The sequence below is a fragment of the Tupaia chinensis genome, unplaced genomic scaffold (assembly GCF_000334495.1).
Source record: "Tupaia chinensis unplaced genomic scaffold, TupChi_1.0 Scaffold000023_1, whole genome shotgun sequence".
Lineage (NCBI taxonomy): Eukaryota > Metazoa > Chordata > Mammalia > Scandentia > Tupaiidae > Tupaia > Tupaia belangeri.
Genome location: NW_006159453.1, coordinates 178,684 through 195,708, shown reverse-complemented (window position 1 = coordinate 195,708; position 17,025 = coordinate 178,684). Strand labels below are relative to the sequence as shown.

The 17,025-nt window shown below is 41.2% G+C and overlaps 1 protein-coding gene across 1 annotated transcript in view; it reads right to left on the bottom strand.

The window, feature by feature from the left end:
* Nucleotides 1–14,322: 14,322 nt before the first annotated feature.
* BCAR3 (BCAR3 adaptor protein, NSP family member) overlaps nucleotides 14,323–17,025 on the bottom strand; it is a gene marked incomplete in the record, with an annotated part of 133,281 nt that continues 130,578 nt past the window's right edge. Inside the window, 1 exon segment of the mRNA XM_027770415.1 lies at nucleotides 14,323–14,939. Coding sequence (XP_027626216.1) covers nucleotides 14,761–14,939 — 179 coding nt within the window.

The window sequence follows — 17,025 nt, the reverse complement described above, 5'->3', positions numbered from 1 at the left end:
GTTTTTTTGGCTAACAGCCACAGAGGGCAAAGTTTAAGGCTTTCTTGTAAGGACTAACTGTTCTTTTCAAGCTACTGTTTGTTTTTCTAGAAGCAGGATTTGCTTCCGTAGGAGGCGAGTTCCTTCATGTGGAATCGTGCAACCTGCATATGGGCGATTACGTTAGGAAAGACATTTGTACTTGCACAGTTTTAATCATTCCTCAATCATTCTTAAATTTTGAACATGTGAATTGTCTGAAAGAAATCTTTAGTTTTTCAGTAATTTTTACTCTTTGTGCACATGTTGATTTCTTAATGGTAAATGCTTTGTTAAAAATGGTGTTCTCTGTTGAGAATATTTTCATGGAATAAAACAATCTTTTCATGGTCAGTAAGATGTATGGTGTTTTATCACTTATTACTGTGTGAACCAAAGAACTGTAATGATTTCTTGAGTGTGCTAAATTTCAGATATTAATACAGACTAGATGACAAGTTCTGTAAGTGGGGCAGTCATTTTTGCAAAACAGTTTTGGAAATTATACTCTAGTTTTAGTTTCTCTCAAGCTTTCCTTCAGCAAAAAATTAGAACTGCCTTTACAGGGAATGTAAACGACATAGTAATGTGGGCGGGCCCTCGGTCTGCAAAGCTCTGCCGCCCAGACTTCCTCCTACTCGGCTTAGCCTCTTCGTCCCTAGAACTGTCCCTGCACAGGGAGCCTGATCTGCGCACCACACTTGGCCAGCATTTCCTGTGCTTCTGCTGGGCTCCTGCTCAGTTAGAGCGGAGAGAATGCTGGCCAGAAGTGGTAACACATTATCTGTAACTTTAGGAAGTCTCATTTCAGAAGGTTCACCTTTTTCAAAGGCAAATGTGAAACTGTGACTAAAACTTTTCAAAACCCAAAAAGGGAATAAGTTTCAGGCTGAATCCTGAGATTGGGAATTTAGAGCTCAATGCCAAACTTGGAAGTGGGCACACACGAAACAGTGAAAAAAGCGAGAAGTATCAGGTGTTTGAGCTGTAGATAGCCAGAGATCTGGGGGAGAAAAGCTACAAACAGTGAAAAAGGTGAGATCAGGGAAGTTACACCTTACTTGCTAGGGAAACGCATTGTCCTTATGACAATATTAACAAAGGAAAAAAGGATCTCCAGGCTCGAAAAGGGTTTTTTTTTTTTTTTTTTTTTTTTTTAATTTTACCACAGGGCACATAAAGAGAGACAGTGAGAAAGCACCCCCGCCCCTCTGGGACATGGTCACTCCTGTATAATCCCTTTTCCACCTCCCCCCCTGTTGGGGTTTTGAGCATGCACATACACACCCAGTGTATTTCTCAAGCTGCTGAGTCTAGGACTTGAACCACAGAACCATCCACGTGGGATTCAGCTGCCTTAACCACCAGACCAAGGTGTGACAAGACCCTATCAAGGCCCAGGATTTAAAAATTTTTTAATTTATTTTTTACTTTTCTATTTACTTTTGTTTAGGTTTTTGCCATAGGGCACATGTGCTCGCCAGAGAGACAAAGAGGAGAGAAGTGAAAAATCACCCCCCATGGGGCGATGACCATGTTGTACTCTTCTCCCCCATTATTCTCCCAGGATTTTATTCTCCCCGGATTTTGGACAAGTGCACGTGTGTATACACAAACACACACGTCATGATTTTCAAGCTACCAGGTCTAGGACTTGGACTGCAGTCAGCCATGTGGGAGTCCAAGCACCTTAACCACACCATCTGCTGGTGCCTCAGGATTTTTTTTTTTAAGTTTATTTCTTTTGTTAGAAGTGACAGGTACCCCCACAGGGTATTTATTCACTCCATTGTCAACTGCCAATCTCAGGAAGCCTGGAGCATGGGAAGGCAGGTGTGCCCAGCATGCTCAGAGGTCCCAGAATGACAACTCAGGCCAGACTACCCCAGATGGGTCCAGTTTGGACACCACTGTGCCACCTAGTCTCTGAGAAGGACTTCGTTTTGAGCAAGTTATTTAGGTGAAAAAATGCTTAAGGAACATTGAATCTATTTTAGTAAACTCATACCCTTAGGACCAAATATACATTCCTGAGTGTAGTCACCATCAGTAATTAGGGAAACTGTAGGAAATACAAGGTGCCTAAAGGTTAGGGAATGGGCAAACAGAGTAAATTCTAGGAAACATGGCACTGACTCAAAAGTACTAGATAATTTTAGCATTTAGGGGGAAATAAAATGGGCAGCTGACCTAGGTTCCTAAGATTCAGTCATATCAAATTAGCTTCATTCCTTTCTGTAGATAAAAATCGGGAATTCTAAGACATAATTACTGTCTTGATTTCAGCAGTTTCCGTTTGACAAGATTTCTCACTCATTTTTCTGAGTAATGTGACAGCACTGTCAGGGAGAATGGGGCCTCTGACATACTGAGTGGCAGACCCAGAATGTCAACCCTGAGGAACTGTCTGGTGGAAAATATGAAGCTATGCACTACATAACGATGTTTTGGTCAACAGTCACATGACGATGGTCTTATAGATGATGATGGATCTGGAAAAGGTCTTGGCTGCCTATTCACATCGTAGCATCATCATGCAGCGTGTTACTCAGCGTGTTACTCCTGTGTCGGTGGGATGCTGGTGTAGACAAGCCTGCACTGCCTGTTGTATGCAAGCACAGTAATCACGTGCAGTTCATGGTACTTGATACAGAATGGCTGTGTTGCAGACTTAGATGTTTACTCGTTATTTTGGAGTGTACTCCTCCTTGTAAAAGGTAAGTTCACTGTGCAACAGTGTGCTGTGTTGTGCTCGCAGCAGCCTTGTGGACCTCATGTTAATAATATATTGAGTTTCTTGGTTGCAACATTTTCTCTTGCTCTTTCTTTAATGTTGTGTTACTTATTTTGCTCATCATGGATCTTCCAGTGAGACAAGATCAGGAGCTGGAAGGCAGATATCTATGAACCTGATCCTGTGTAGGCCTAGGCTAATGAGTGTGTGTGTATGTGGTTTTTTTTTTTCCTTTAATTTATTTATTCATGATAGCACATGTACATGCACGAGAGAGACAGACACCCTTGACAGGGTCTTGTCACACCTTGTTCTCCTTCCTCCAGACTTCCAGCACTTCAGGACCTTGAGCATATATATGTTCAGAGCATTTCAGGCTGATTGACGATCTGAACCTGCAGTTGGTCGTGTGTCTTCCAGCCCTGCTGTTCAGTATACTTCTGCCATACCACTGAGGCTGGGCTGTTTATGCCTTAGTTTTTAATAAAAAAAAAAAGTTTAGGGACCAGTAGTTAGCGTAATGGCTATGTCGCTGGACTCCCATGTAGCCGACCACAGTTTGAGTCCTGGACCCGGTGGCTTAAACTCACGCCGGGTGCGTGTGCATGCGTGCCCAAGATCCCGAGAGGAGAATGGCGGAGAAGGGATTGTGGCATGGCCATCCACCCTGGGGGGTGATTTCTTGCTTTCTATCTCTGTCTCTCTTGTCTTTTTGGCGAGTGCACGCACCCTATAGCAAAAAAAAAAAAGCCTCTAAAAAAAAGTTTAAAAGATTTTTAAAAATAGAATAAGATAGAGAATAAGAATATTAAAAATTATTTTTGTATAGCTTTACACATTTGTGTTTAAGTTATTACTGAAGAGTCAAAAATATTTTAAAATATCACAAAATTATAGTAAGCTAATGTTTTATTATTATTACTGTTTTTAAATTTGCTATAGTGTACATGTGCTCACTGGTAGGGGAGAGAGAGTGAGAAAGCACCTGTCAGGGAGGATGGCCACACCACAATCCCTTCTCCAGTCTCCTCTTAGGATGTTGGGCACACGTGCCTGGCATGTTTTCCAATCCACTAGGTCCAGGACTTGAATGCACAGTTCACCCATGTTTGATCCAGTCACCCTAACTACCACACGACTTGCTGGCCCATTAATTTATTATTGGAAAATATTTTGCTTACACATTTAGCATAACCTAAGTGTACAGTGTTTATAACGTGTAGAGTTTTGTATAGCAATGGCCTAGGCCTTCATACTCACCCTCATTCACTCACTGACTCACACAGCAACTTTCAAAAGTCCTGCAAGCCCCATGTGTGGTAAGTGCCCTAGACGGGTATATCATTTTCCATCTTTTATACCATATTTTAATTGTACCCTTTCTATGTTTAGATGCACAAATATTAACCATTGCATCACACTTGCCTGCAGTATGTAACATGCTGTGTGAGTTTGTAGCCTAGGAGCAAGAGGCTGTCCCGTATAGCCTGCGTGTGTAGTAGCTACACCATCTAGGTGTGTAAGTACACTCTATGGTGTTTGCAACAGTGATGAAATGAACAGTGCATCTGTCAGGAAGTATTGTCACTAAGTGATGCATGACTGTGTATGTATATTACAAACCGTAATGAAGTAAACACAAATCTATCACCCAACTTCAACAGAAAATACCATCTTTCTCCTTCAAGGGAAACTTAACTGTTTTCTTGAATTTGGGGTCTGTTTCTTCTTTATAGTTGTACCACATGGGTATTTCTTTCTGAACCTGGTTAGCTTTCCTTGTTTGTGGACACTAAATGGGTAGCATCTGTAAAGGTGGCCTGGGTGAGCAAGGATCATCTCAGATTGCAGTGATGTATAGTGAATGGTAAATACTAAAATTATTTCCATGTTGGTCGGTAAATAGTAACCCAGAGAAGTAATTCTAATTATTCTTAGCAGTTCTCATCCATGTAGCTTATCTCAGAAACCCCACAGGACACTGGTACCAGGGCATTTGTGGCGTGAGCACTGGGGACAAAGCTGAAGGGCTCACTGTAGATGTGCTGGTACTAATTTCAAGTGTTGGGGAATCATCTGGTAGGTGAGGGCCATGGGCAGCCAAGCTGAGGGGGACCTACTCTACTGAAACTTCCTGGAGAAATGCCTTGCCCGCTCAAGGAGAGTGAAGCATGTCTAGGCTCCGGCAGTAGCTGGGGAAACTGGGAGGGACTGTGGTTAGACACGGGTTTGGAGCATAGGCCTTTGTGCTGTAGGGATGGCCCCTTAGAAACAGTGTTGAAAGTTTTAATTCTATTTGGCAAGTTATGTGGTGGAGAGTGGCCTAGCTTGTGCATTTGTGTGCAACTGGACTCTTCTCTACCCAGGAGAGAGTAGTGTTCTGTGAAGGAGACCACAACTCCTGCTGTGTTTTCTCCTCTCTTCCCCTGGCTGGTCTCAACGGGGAATATCCTGTCTGTCCTCCCCACCTCCAGAAGACCACATTTCGCCTCACTTGCCTGGGTAGACCATGGCGCTCTGACTCAGGCCAGCAGCCAGCAGACTTGTCTAGTATGTTTTTATTCTCCCATCTTTCTCTTCTGCCTTTGTCCTACAAGAGAACTGGCACCCAACCAGTCAGTGGTGGTTTCCTGACTGGCTAATATGGGGTACACAGTCTAGGTGTGGAGACAAAACCGCAAGCTTCTAGTTCTGGCAAAGCAAGGTCGGCAATCCCCACCCATCTCTCTTCTTCCTTTTTCCACACTGCTATGGCTGGGAGTGCCTGCCCCTGTTCGGTGGCATACCGCCAACAACCCGGATGGTGGTATGCTGTCTCATGAGCAGAAGCAGGAAGTGGGCTCAGCTGCATGTTCTCTCCAGGTGCCAGACAGCACGTGAGTAAGAGAGTGACTGTCAGTGATGAGGGAAGTCATTGGAAGAGCTTGTGGTTTCCTGTGCTGAATCATAGAGGCATCATTTACCTGGTGACAGCCAGATCAAACAAGGATTATACCAACCCATTTGTTTGAACAACCGGCTTGAAAATGATTAGTAATTGGTGAATGTCTTGTACTTCTATTATTTGATAGTTTTTTTTTTATGTCCTTAAAGAATAAAGGGACCATTTTACTTCTTAATTTGCATAATGGTTTATATATTAGTTTATGTATTATGTATTAACATCCCACTTGTCAAATATTTTGAATATTGCATTGTGTTTTGAGACTTACATGTTCTTTCAGTGTTGTTCCTTAAGATTTATCCGTGTTCACGCATAGTTCATTTTATTGTGTTGTAAACATATACAGTATGTAAATACGTACAATTTATCCTCCTGTTAATGGACATTTTGGCTATTTCCTGAATTTTGCTAGTATGAATAATGCTACTTAAGCACTTCTGTGTGTGCTTACAGATACAAGGGTTCCTCTAAAATCTGTACCTAGAGCAGGACAGTCATAGGTTGTACCAGTTTTCAGTTTGAAAGATGATGCCACACTTCCGCTCCCAAAGCTATTGTGACATGTTTTCACCCGTACAAGGTCTGTATAAGGGCTACTCATGTGTCATACCCTTGCCAACATGTAGGAGCCACACTTGCCAATTTTTGTGAGCTCAAAAGATGTGAGAGTATTTCATATAGACTTAATTTGTGTTTCCTTCATTCTTGATCATCTTTTCATGTCTGTCATGTTTCTCCTTCTGTGAAAAGCCCATTTTTATCTTTGTCCATTTTTTTTTTCTTTTGGTTGATTGTCTTTCTATATTTACAGGAGTTCTTTAATGTTAAGTATGAGCTACCTCTTACTGTGTAACATAGCGGATTTATTGTGTTTCCGAATTTCTCACGAGGTTGCAGTCAAACCACTGGACGTTACAGTCATCTTGAGTCTCAGTGGCTGGAGAACCCACTTCCAGGATCACTCTTGTGGTTGTTGACAGGCCTCCCTTTCTTGCTGGCTTTTGGACAAAGGCTTTGGTTCCTTGCCATGTGGACCTCTCCGTAGGAGATACTCACAATGTGGCATCTTCGCCCAGCGGGTGATCTAAGAGCAAGGACTCTGCAGTCGGTGTAACCTGATTTCATGCTCTGATTGCATGGACCAACCCTGGTACCATGTGGGAAGGGGCAACACAAGGGCGTGAGCATCAGGAGGAGGAGGCTTGGAGGCTACCTCTCCTGCGAATCCTCTGACGGTTCTGTATGTTGCTGATGTCTCAGCTTTTTCATTTCTCTACAATGTCTTTTGTGTAGAAGTTTTTCATTTTAATAAAGATGGACCAACTTTTCATAATTAATGCTTTTTCTGTCTATTTAAGTTCTTTTTGGTGATTGGCTTTGATTTATTGGTTTTGTTTTATTTGACACATAATTGTACATATTGGTAGGGTGCGGTGTGCTGTTCTGACACATGTATGCATTGTGGTAACGGTCAAATTAGGGTACTAAGCATGTTTATCACTTCACTTCCTTGTGGAAACACTCAGATTCCTTCTAGCTATTCTGAAATATACAGCAAATTATTAACTATAGTCACTCTACTGTGCTATAGAACATTAGAACATACTTCTCTTATCTAATTTTGTACCCATTGACCAAGCTCTTTCCCAGCCCAGGATGCTGTCCCCTCCCCCTTTCCTAGCTTCTGGTAACTACGATTTACTTCTCTGCTTCTATGAGATAAACTTTTTTATTTTTTTAAATATAAAACTACTGATTGACCGCTGTTCACCAGTATTTACAATAAAGTCAGCTGTACTGTTGGTAACATTCTGATTACTACAGAGTTATTCTTTTTCTTTGCTTCTTCTGAACCAGTAACCCAAATACTGAGAAGATTGAGGCCTACATGTAAGGAATGATTTGGGGTAAAGAAAAGAAACGTGCACAATAGTTTAGATCACAGACTTGTTTACCCATTTCTGCCAGCAAGTCCTGAACTGCTATCATCTTTATCCATCCATTACGTTTTCATGAGCCCAATCTTAGACATTTCATGAATGACCTTTTAGTCAATAGAGCACAAGCATTTCAACTATTTGTAAAGGAAAAGTTCACTAGAGGATTAAAATGTCCTCTTAACTAAGTCTGTCCTAGCTCAACACTGGGATTTGTCTGTTTTCGTCATCTCAGAGGGGAGCTTGTTGGTATAGTAAAATTTCTTCTTTCAGAAATTCTGGAAATAACTATTGCATTTACATGATTATAGATAGGAACAGATTCTGATATGGTTACTTCGAAGTTATCCAATTTAGACTGCCCAATTACAAAATCATTATTTAATTTGAAAGGTTATGGCTCCAAGAAAACTATCAATTTAATTCGAAGCAACTTATTTCTTATTCTGAGGTTGCTCAGAATGATGATATCTCAGAAACATGAGCTTATCCACAGTTTTTGTTTTGGTGAAGGTTTCAAAAACAGAAAGCTATTTACATATTATCTTATATACACACACACAAAGATGAAAAACAAAAAACCCAGACTGATTCTGAGGTGTATGAGTTAAACACAAGTTCTGACTGGGTAATGACGATGAAACATTTAGAAAACCTGTTCCCAAATGCAGGGGATAAAATACCACAGTGTGACATGTTCTTTTCCAGTAAGGAAGCAGCTACAGAAAGCTTTTATTTTATGTGTTCAAAGTGACCAGTGCTATTGGGATGGAACTACCCCCAAATCCCCCAATACTACTTTCAAAACTAACATATCAAACTTGATTTTTCCATTAGAATATAGTTATTTCTCCACAATAGCAAGTCAAAATCCAAGACCCAGAGTTTTATACACACACACACACACACACACACACACACACATATCACACACATACATATATTTACACATATAAATATATGTAAAAATGCAAATTATTACTGAGCTTCATCATCTGGACAAGAATGCCAAGTTAGCCTCTCTTCATGATAAGCAATTACAATTTGAGGACACTTCATATTTGCTTCTTTTGCCAGTACCAAGTCTGCCTCGTCAGAATCTCTATCTCAATGAGAAGCATCCACTCTCCACTGCTGTCTGTGGCACCAGTGATTAGTGCAGGATCAAGACCTTGGGCAAAACTTCCTGGTTTATCAGCAGCATCTCTCTTTGATTTGCTGTCATCAGATTCACCATCAGATAAAGATTTTCTCTTTATACCATCTTTTTCTTTACCAGCTTTTTGAGAATTAAATGCTCCAGGAACCACCAGTTGGCGTAACGACTATGTCGCTAGACTCCTATGTGGTCGACCGCGGTTTGAGTCCTGCACCCAGTGGCTTAAACTCACGCTGGGCGCGTGTGCGTGCATGCCCAGGATCCCGAGAGGAGAATAGAGGAGGGGGGATTGCAGTTGCAATGTGGCCATCCCCTCTGGGGGGTGATTTCTTTCTTTCTTTCTCTCTGTCCCTGTCTTTCTGGTGAGCGCATGTGCCCTATAGCAAAAAGAAAAAAAAAAAGAAAAAAAAGAAGAAATGCTCTGGTTAACTCTGGACAATCTAATTTTTCTTCTTCTGCTTCTCAAGTATTGTCAGCATCTGCAAATCCCTTCCACTTCAGAAATAGTCCACCTTCTCATTCACTATGTGTCAGTCCAGTACTTTTTCAACCACAAATTCTTCAGGCTCTGCCTCTTCAACATTTTTACTCTTTCCATTCTGTTTCTTAGCCATATTTTTGCAATGCAGTTTTATTGGAGGCCATTTTTTATTGCAGACTTGAAGAGTTCACTACTCTGAGCTGTTCTGGGTCGTGGGTCTGAAGCATCTGAGATAAACTTTTGAAGCTTCCACCTGAATGAGAACAGGATATTTCTCTTTCTGTGTCTGGCTTATTTCACTTAACATGATGTCCTCCAGGCCCATCCATGTTACTGCAAATGGCAGGATTTTATTCTTTTTTTATGGCTGAATAATATACTATTGTGTATAAGACAGAACTTCAGAAAGTTCAGGAACAAACATAATTAAAGTACAAATTTATGTTGGTGCATTATAAAACATTCATGCAACTTTTTCATAGTACACATTTTCTATTAACTTTTGAAGAACCCTTATATATCTATTTACCATAATAAAAGAGGTTCATCTGTTGATGGACATTTAGGTTCGTTCTTTAGCTTGGCTATTATAAATAGTGCTGCAGTAAACACAGGAGTGCAGCTATCTCTTCAACGTACTGATTTCATTTCCTTTGGATACATACCCAGTAGAGGGATTGCTGGATCATACAGTAGTTCTGTTTTTACTTTTTTGAGGGACCTCCCAAACTATTTTCCATAACTGTACTAATTTACATTCCTATCAACAGTGTATAACAGCTGTTTCCTTTTTTAAGAAGGATTTTTTGGGGCTGGCAGGTGGCCTGGTGGTTAAGATGCTGGACTACACATGACCGACTGCAGTTTGAATCCCATACCTGGTGGCTTGCTTTCTCACTTTCTTTTTCTCTCTCTTTGGTCAAATTACAGAATAATAAAAATGAATAAAATATTTTTTAACAAAAAGGATTTTTAAAAATATTTTATTTCTTCCATGAGAGAGGCACACAGGCACCCTAAACCCACCGTGCCTCAGCCAGCCTAAATCAGAGCATGCATACCCATGGCATGCTCAGGGAGGTCCTGGGACATGAACCCAGCACCTTTGCCATGTGGGCCCAGTTGTGTTACTGTTCTGCAGCTATCCAGCCTCAATAGTTCTCTTTTCTTCATATCCATGCCAGCATTTGTTGTTTTTCTGTATTTTTGATAATAGCCATTCTCATTGGAGCTATGTAATATCTCATTGTCGTTTCCCTGATGAGTAGAAACGTTGCACTGTTTTTCATTTCAGGTGGCCATTTGCAGATATGTTGAAAAATGTCTGTTGAGGTCTTTTGTCCATTTAAAAACCATACTTTTTTTTTTTTTTACTATGAGTTGTGACAATTCTTTATGCATTCTGGATATCAACCCTTTGTCAGATGTATAGTTTGCAAATATTTTTGCCCTTCTGTAGGGTACTTCTTCACTCTTGATTGTTTCCTTTGCTGTGCAGAACCTTTTTAGTTTGATATAATCCCCTCTATTTTGTATATTGCTGGTTGTTTGTGTTTTTAAGGTCTTGTTCATAAATTCTTGCCCAGAACAACGTCATGAAGCATTTCCTCTATTGTTTTTTTTTCTGGTAGTTACAGTTTCAGGCCTTATATTTACATCTTTAATCCATTTTGAATTGATTTTTGTATTTGGTAAGAGGGGTCTAATTTCATTCTTCCACTTACGAATATCTAGTTTTTCCAACATCATTTATGAATGACTGTCCTTTCCCTAATGTGTTTTTGATGTTTTTGTTGAAAGTCACTTGGCTGTAGGTGCATGGATTTATTTGTGAATTCTTTGTTCTGTTTCACTGGGCTGGCTGTGTGTCTATTTTTATGCCAATATCACGCTGTTTTGGTTACTGTCGCTTTGTAGTATATTTTGAAATCAGATAGCGTGATGCCTCTGGCTTCCTCTCCCCTCCCCCAAGATTGCTTTAGCTGTTTGGGGTCTTTTATGGTTCCATGAATTTTAAGAGTTGTTTTTCTATTTCTGTGAAGAATGTCATTGGCATTTGATAGGAATTGCTTTGAATTTGTAGACAGTTGGATAGTATGGACGTTTTCATAATACTAATTCTTCTATCCATAAATGGGTTTTTCAATGGGGAGGGTCTTCAATTTATTTTGTCAGTGTTTTACAGTTTGTATTGCAGAGATCTTTCATAAGAGATTCATACTTTATTCAAAGTAAAAAAGCTATTCTGTATGTTCTTCTAAAATTGTTAGTTAGGGTCTTTCCTTTCATGTGTAGGTACTCAATTCATCTAGATTTTATTTAGGTATATAATACAGGGTAAGGAATTTCATTTTTCCCTTTCGTTTGCTTACACAGTTGCTCAAGAATTACGTATTTAAAAAGTCATCATTTCCCCCACTGATGAACAGTACCATTCTGTCACATATTAAATTTCTAATGATAGATTTTAAATTACTATAGCTTAAAAATGAGTTTTTGTATCTACTAGGACAAGTATATTCTGGTAGGTATCACCAACCTGGGACCACCATAAATCAGTATCTTGATTTTAGGTTTTGTAAATTTTACTATAGACCTATCTTAGGATAGGCCTGTGGCTGCACATCTTTACCGGTTTATCTTCTTCCTGGAGCTGTGTGTGAAGCTACCATTTTCCTGGTAACTGCCCTTTGCTGGCAGATGGATTTTTTTCCTAGCCCATTAACAGGGACCTTAAAGGATCTCTGTTTAATGGAAGTGTTTCACAGTAAGTAACCCCAAGACACAGTCTCCCACCCACCAAACTGAAGTTAGCCTTTGCCTGTAGGTCTATCCAGATTTTTAAGTTCTCTTACAGAATTTATTTAAATTTGCTGTATCTTTTGAGGGATAAGGAAAGGAGAGGAGGTTTGTTTTGTGGGGATTTCCCTATCAAGCTATCAGTGGTTAAAAGGTATTATTAAAAGGTATTTTTTAAAGGTATCTGTCAACTGGGTATTCAAAGGTATGCTTATAAAAATTTACTCAGTATTTACATTATAGTGAGAGAACTTTCTAAGAGCATGATTCACCATATTGCCAGAAGTATAAATGTGCTTTGGTTTTGGTCAACAAGTAAAAAATCAAAAACAAAAAAATAGCTGCTGTGAAGTATGTTTAAGAAGTAGGAGAGCAGCCTTATCTGTTCTGAGGCGTCATTAATGGAGATACAGAGACCAAGAATTGAAACTATTTGAATTCTGTTAAACAGACCACAGTAAGAGTCTTATATTGCATATTTAAGATGGCCAAAAATAGAGTGATGGTTAGAGTTATACTATAGCTTCTGTAACCAATAATTCCTATTTTTTTCCAGGGCTGTTTAATAGTGGGGAGAAATTTTTTTTTTTTAGAGAGGTTTTTTCGCTATAGGGCGCGTACGCTCACCAGACAGACAGAGACAGAGAGACAGAAAGCGGGAAATCACCCCCCAGGGGGGATGGTCATGCTGCAATCCCTTCTCCTCCATTCTCCTCCCGGGATCCTGGGCACGCACGCACACGCGCCCGGCGTGAGTTTTAAGCCACCAGGTCTGGGACGCAAACCGCGGTTGACTACATGGGAGTCCAGCGACATAGCCATTACGCTAACTGCTGGTCCCCTAGTGGGGAGAAATTTTCACAGCCTGTTTGGGAAAAGAGGGATACAAAACCTGATATAGTCCTAATATTGTTTAAAACACAGGAAGAAAAATTATTTGGCAGTTAGGGGCAAAGTGACAGATTATTTTCCTTTTACCATAAGGTAGGCACCACCATGCCTCCAAATATTTTCTTTTTAAATTTTTGTATTCCAGATTTTTGCTATAATGGCGCGTGTGCTCGCCAGAAAGACAGAGAGACAGCGAGACAGCGAGAAATCACCCCCCAGGGGGGATGGCCACGCCACAACCCCTTCTCCTCCATTCTCATCTCGGGATCTTGGGCATGCACGCACACACGCCCAGTGTGAGTTTAAGCCGCTGAGTCCGGGACTCAAACCACGGTCAACTACGTGAGTCCAGAGACATAGCCATTACGCTAACTGCTGGTCCCTGTATTGCAGATGTTCTACAACAGGGAAAAATTGGGGGGGGTGTACTGATAAGCTAGAAAGAATCCCCTTGGAGAAGTCAGACATCTAGAAAACAAACCAAGAAAACTCAATGTATTTGTCATCTCGACAAGTTATTTATTTTTTTGGGGGAGAGGTTTTTTCGCTATAGGGAGCGTGCGCTCGCCAGACAGAGAGACACAGAAAGCGAGATATCACCCCCCAGGGGGGATGGTCACGCTGCAATCCCTTCTCCTCCATTCTCCTTTCGGGATCTTGGGCACACATGCACACGCGCCCGGCGTGAGTTTTAAGCCACCAGCTCCAGGACGCGAACTGCGGTCGACCACGTGGGAGTCCAGCGACATAGCCATTACGCTAACTGCTGGTTCCCGACAAGTTGATTATTTTGAAATGTCAGATGATGTCCTGAAATCTCACGGTCCCTAACATGTGGTGCTCAGCCGTACCAGGCGCTGTGCTGCACCTGGGGCACAGTGAGGCGTGCCTGGCCAAGTCCCAGCAGGCCCCCAGTGTGGCTTGGCACTCGCCAGTACTGCCTTGTATCCTACCAGGAACCGTACATTATTCAGACCTCTTTCTTTCTTTTGAGAGACTTTTACTATAGGGCATGTGCTGAAGAGACAGAACATGAGAAATCACCCCCTGTGGGCATGGCCACATCACAATCCCTTCCCTTCCATTCTCCTCTCAGGTTTTTTGACACACACACACACACACACACACACACACACACACGTCTGGTGTGAATTTTAAGCTACCGGGCCCAACACTTGAACCTTGGTCGACTACGTGGGAGTCCAGCGATGTAACCATTACACCATCTGCTGGTCCCGTTCAGACCGCTTTCATTCATTCTGGTCTACTGTCAGGATGTAGTGGCGAGGGAGGAGAGTACCTGAGGCAGGAGGTGGGATTACTGTTCGGTGACGCATTTTATATCAGAGACGATACAGCTTTCACAGAGTGATATATTTTCATTCGTGACTATGTACAGTTTTCATATTTATTTAAAGAATATCATACAACTGATATCTTCTGAAATGTTTCATGCTTTTCTTTTAAACTCTTCTGTTGACACTTACCTAACATGGCATTAAAATGAAAGTGGTCAAATACCATGACAATAGAAAGCAACCAGCCAACATAGCTAGGTCTTAAATTTACTGATCAACATTAGCAATAGTTACTTCATAATAAATTATTCATTTAAAAATCAGTAGTAATTTTAAACAATTCATAAATAAGTGTGCTCTGTGCAATGTACACATTTAATAACCATGGATACTAAAAGTTTATGTATTGTCAGCTCTGCACATTGTTACTTAATCAAATAAGCTTTCCCAAAGACGAAACTGGAGAAGCTTGAGATAACACCTAAGGGGCTCGAGGGTGTCAAAGCCCCGCCTGCTTCACGGGAGGCGGCTCCAGTTTTCGGGAGAGGGCAGTTAAGATCTGGTTGAACTTCTCATACCGCTCGGCCTGACTGACTTGTGCACCTTTGCTGCCCCATAGCAGTCGCATTTGAAATTCAGTCTTGAAGATTTCACTCATTTCTTCATCTGGTTGAAACCCTAATGAAAACAAAACAAAGTTACTTCATTTTTGTGTGCTTAAAAACATAGTGTCAAGAACGAACTGAAAACTTGTTTATTGAAAGAAGCAAAATGCACTTCATCTTTCAGAACTTTAAAAAATACCCCCAGAGGGAAATACAAGATCTCCTGTACATGGCAGAGGTTGGGGGGTGGGGGTGAGGGGCTCACCCCTCCCTCCGGGAGGTGCCCTCGGATGGAAATAACACTCTCACTAAAAGCCTGAAAGAAGGAGATGCACAGGCCCCTGTGGGCGGTCGTGCTGTGGGAAGGCGTGTTTGCAGGGCCGTGTGTTTGTTTTTGTTTCTAACAACGGGTGTTTAATTTCATGCTGTGATTCACCTATTCTAGCAGCACGGTTTGATTCATGACAGTAAATTTACGTAGCCACACAACCATCACCACCAGCTTGAGAATGCTTCCATTACTTTAGGAAGTTCCCGAGGACCTCTTCTGCAGTCCATCCTTCCAACTGCCGATCTGCTTTCTGTTGTAACTGTTTTGCCATTTCTAGAAATTTGATATAAATGGAATCATACAGTATGGACTTTTTTGTGTCTGGCTTCTTTCACTTGGCATGACGTTTTTGAGATTATGCCATACCTTACACGCTATCCGATAATTCACTCCTTTTTTTATTGCTGAATGCTATTCAGTTATATGGACATAACATGTTTTGTTTAGCCATTCACCAACTGATGGACATGTGGATTGTTTCCAGTTTATGGTGACTATGAATAATGTTGGGAACATTTGTGTACAAGTCTTTGTGTGGACATGTGTTTTCGTTTCTCTAGGAGTGAATTACTGTTGGGTCATATGGTGAGTTTATGTTTATTTTTAATGAAATTGTCAAACTCAATGAAACTGTCACTCTCTATTCCAAAACGGCTGCACTGTCTCCTCTTCACACATGCGCTCAGCATGAGTTTGAACACAGGAAGATTCCAGTCTCTCCGTAGTTCTGGCATCCTTTCACAGCCATTCTAGAGAGCGCGTGGTGGTCTGTTGTTGTGGTTTACATTTACATTTCCCTAATGATGAATGCTTTGAACATCTTTTCATGTAATTATTTGTCACTCCTGTATCTTTTCTGATGTAGTATCTGTTTAAATATTTTGTCTGTTTAAATCTTGTCTTCTTCCTGAGTTGTAAGAATATTTTATTTTTAAAATTATTTTCCAGAGGGTGCACGCACTTGCTGGAGAGGAAAGAGGGAAAGTGCAAAAGCATCGCCCCTCATGGGGAGTAACAGTGGTACCACATCCCCTTCTCCCATGCATGTTTGTTTGTTTTCTTAAGAGAGATTTTTGCTGTCAGGTGCATGCACTCACCAGAGAGACAGAGAAAAAGAAATGACCCCCCTGTGGGGATGGCCATGCCAGAATCCCTTCTCCTCCATTTTCCTGAGATTTAGGGTATGCACACACATGTTCCCAGGATGAGTTTCAAGCTGTCAGGTCCGGGATTCAGACTGCAGCTGGCCATGTGGGAATCCAGTGCCTTAACCACTACACCACCTGCTGGCCTCCCACAGCATGGTTCTTAAGCCACCAGGTCTAGGACTTGAACTGAGTAGCTGGCCATGTAGGATCCAGCTACGGTAAACACATGCAATGGACTGGCCCAAGATTCTCCATGTATGCTACATATAAGTCTTTTATCAGATATATAGTGAGGAAGTGCTTTTTTTCCCCCCAATCTGTCTCAGTTTTGCACTTTCTTAAAGGTGTGTTTTGAAGAACAAAGTTTAAATTTGATTTATTAACGTTTTCTTTCATGGTTCTTTGCCTAATTCAAGGACACAAAGAATTTCTCCTATGTTTTCTTATAGAGAAGCTCTATACTTTAGCTTTTAAATTTTGGGTCTATAGAGGACCAGCAGTTGGCACAATGGCTATGTCGCTGGACTCCCATGTAGCCAACCGTGGCTTGAGTCCTGGACCCAGTGACTTAAACTCACACCAGGTGTGTGTGTGTGCATGTCCAAGATCCCAAGAGGAGAATGGGGGAGAAAGGATTGTAGTATGGCCATCTCCCCGGGGGGGTGATTTCTCTCTGTCTC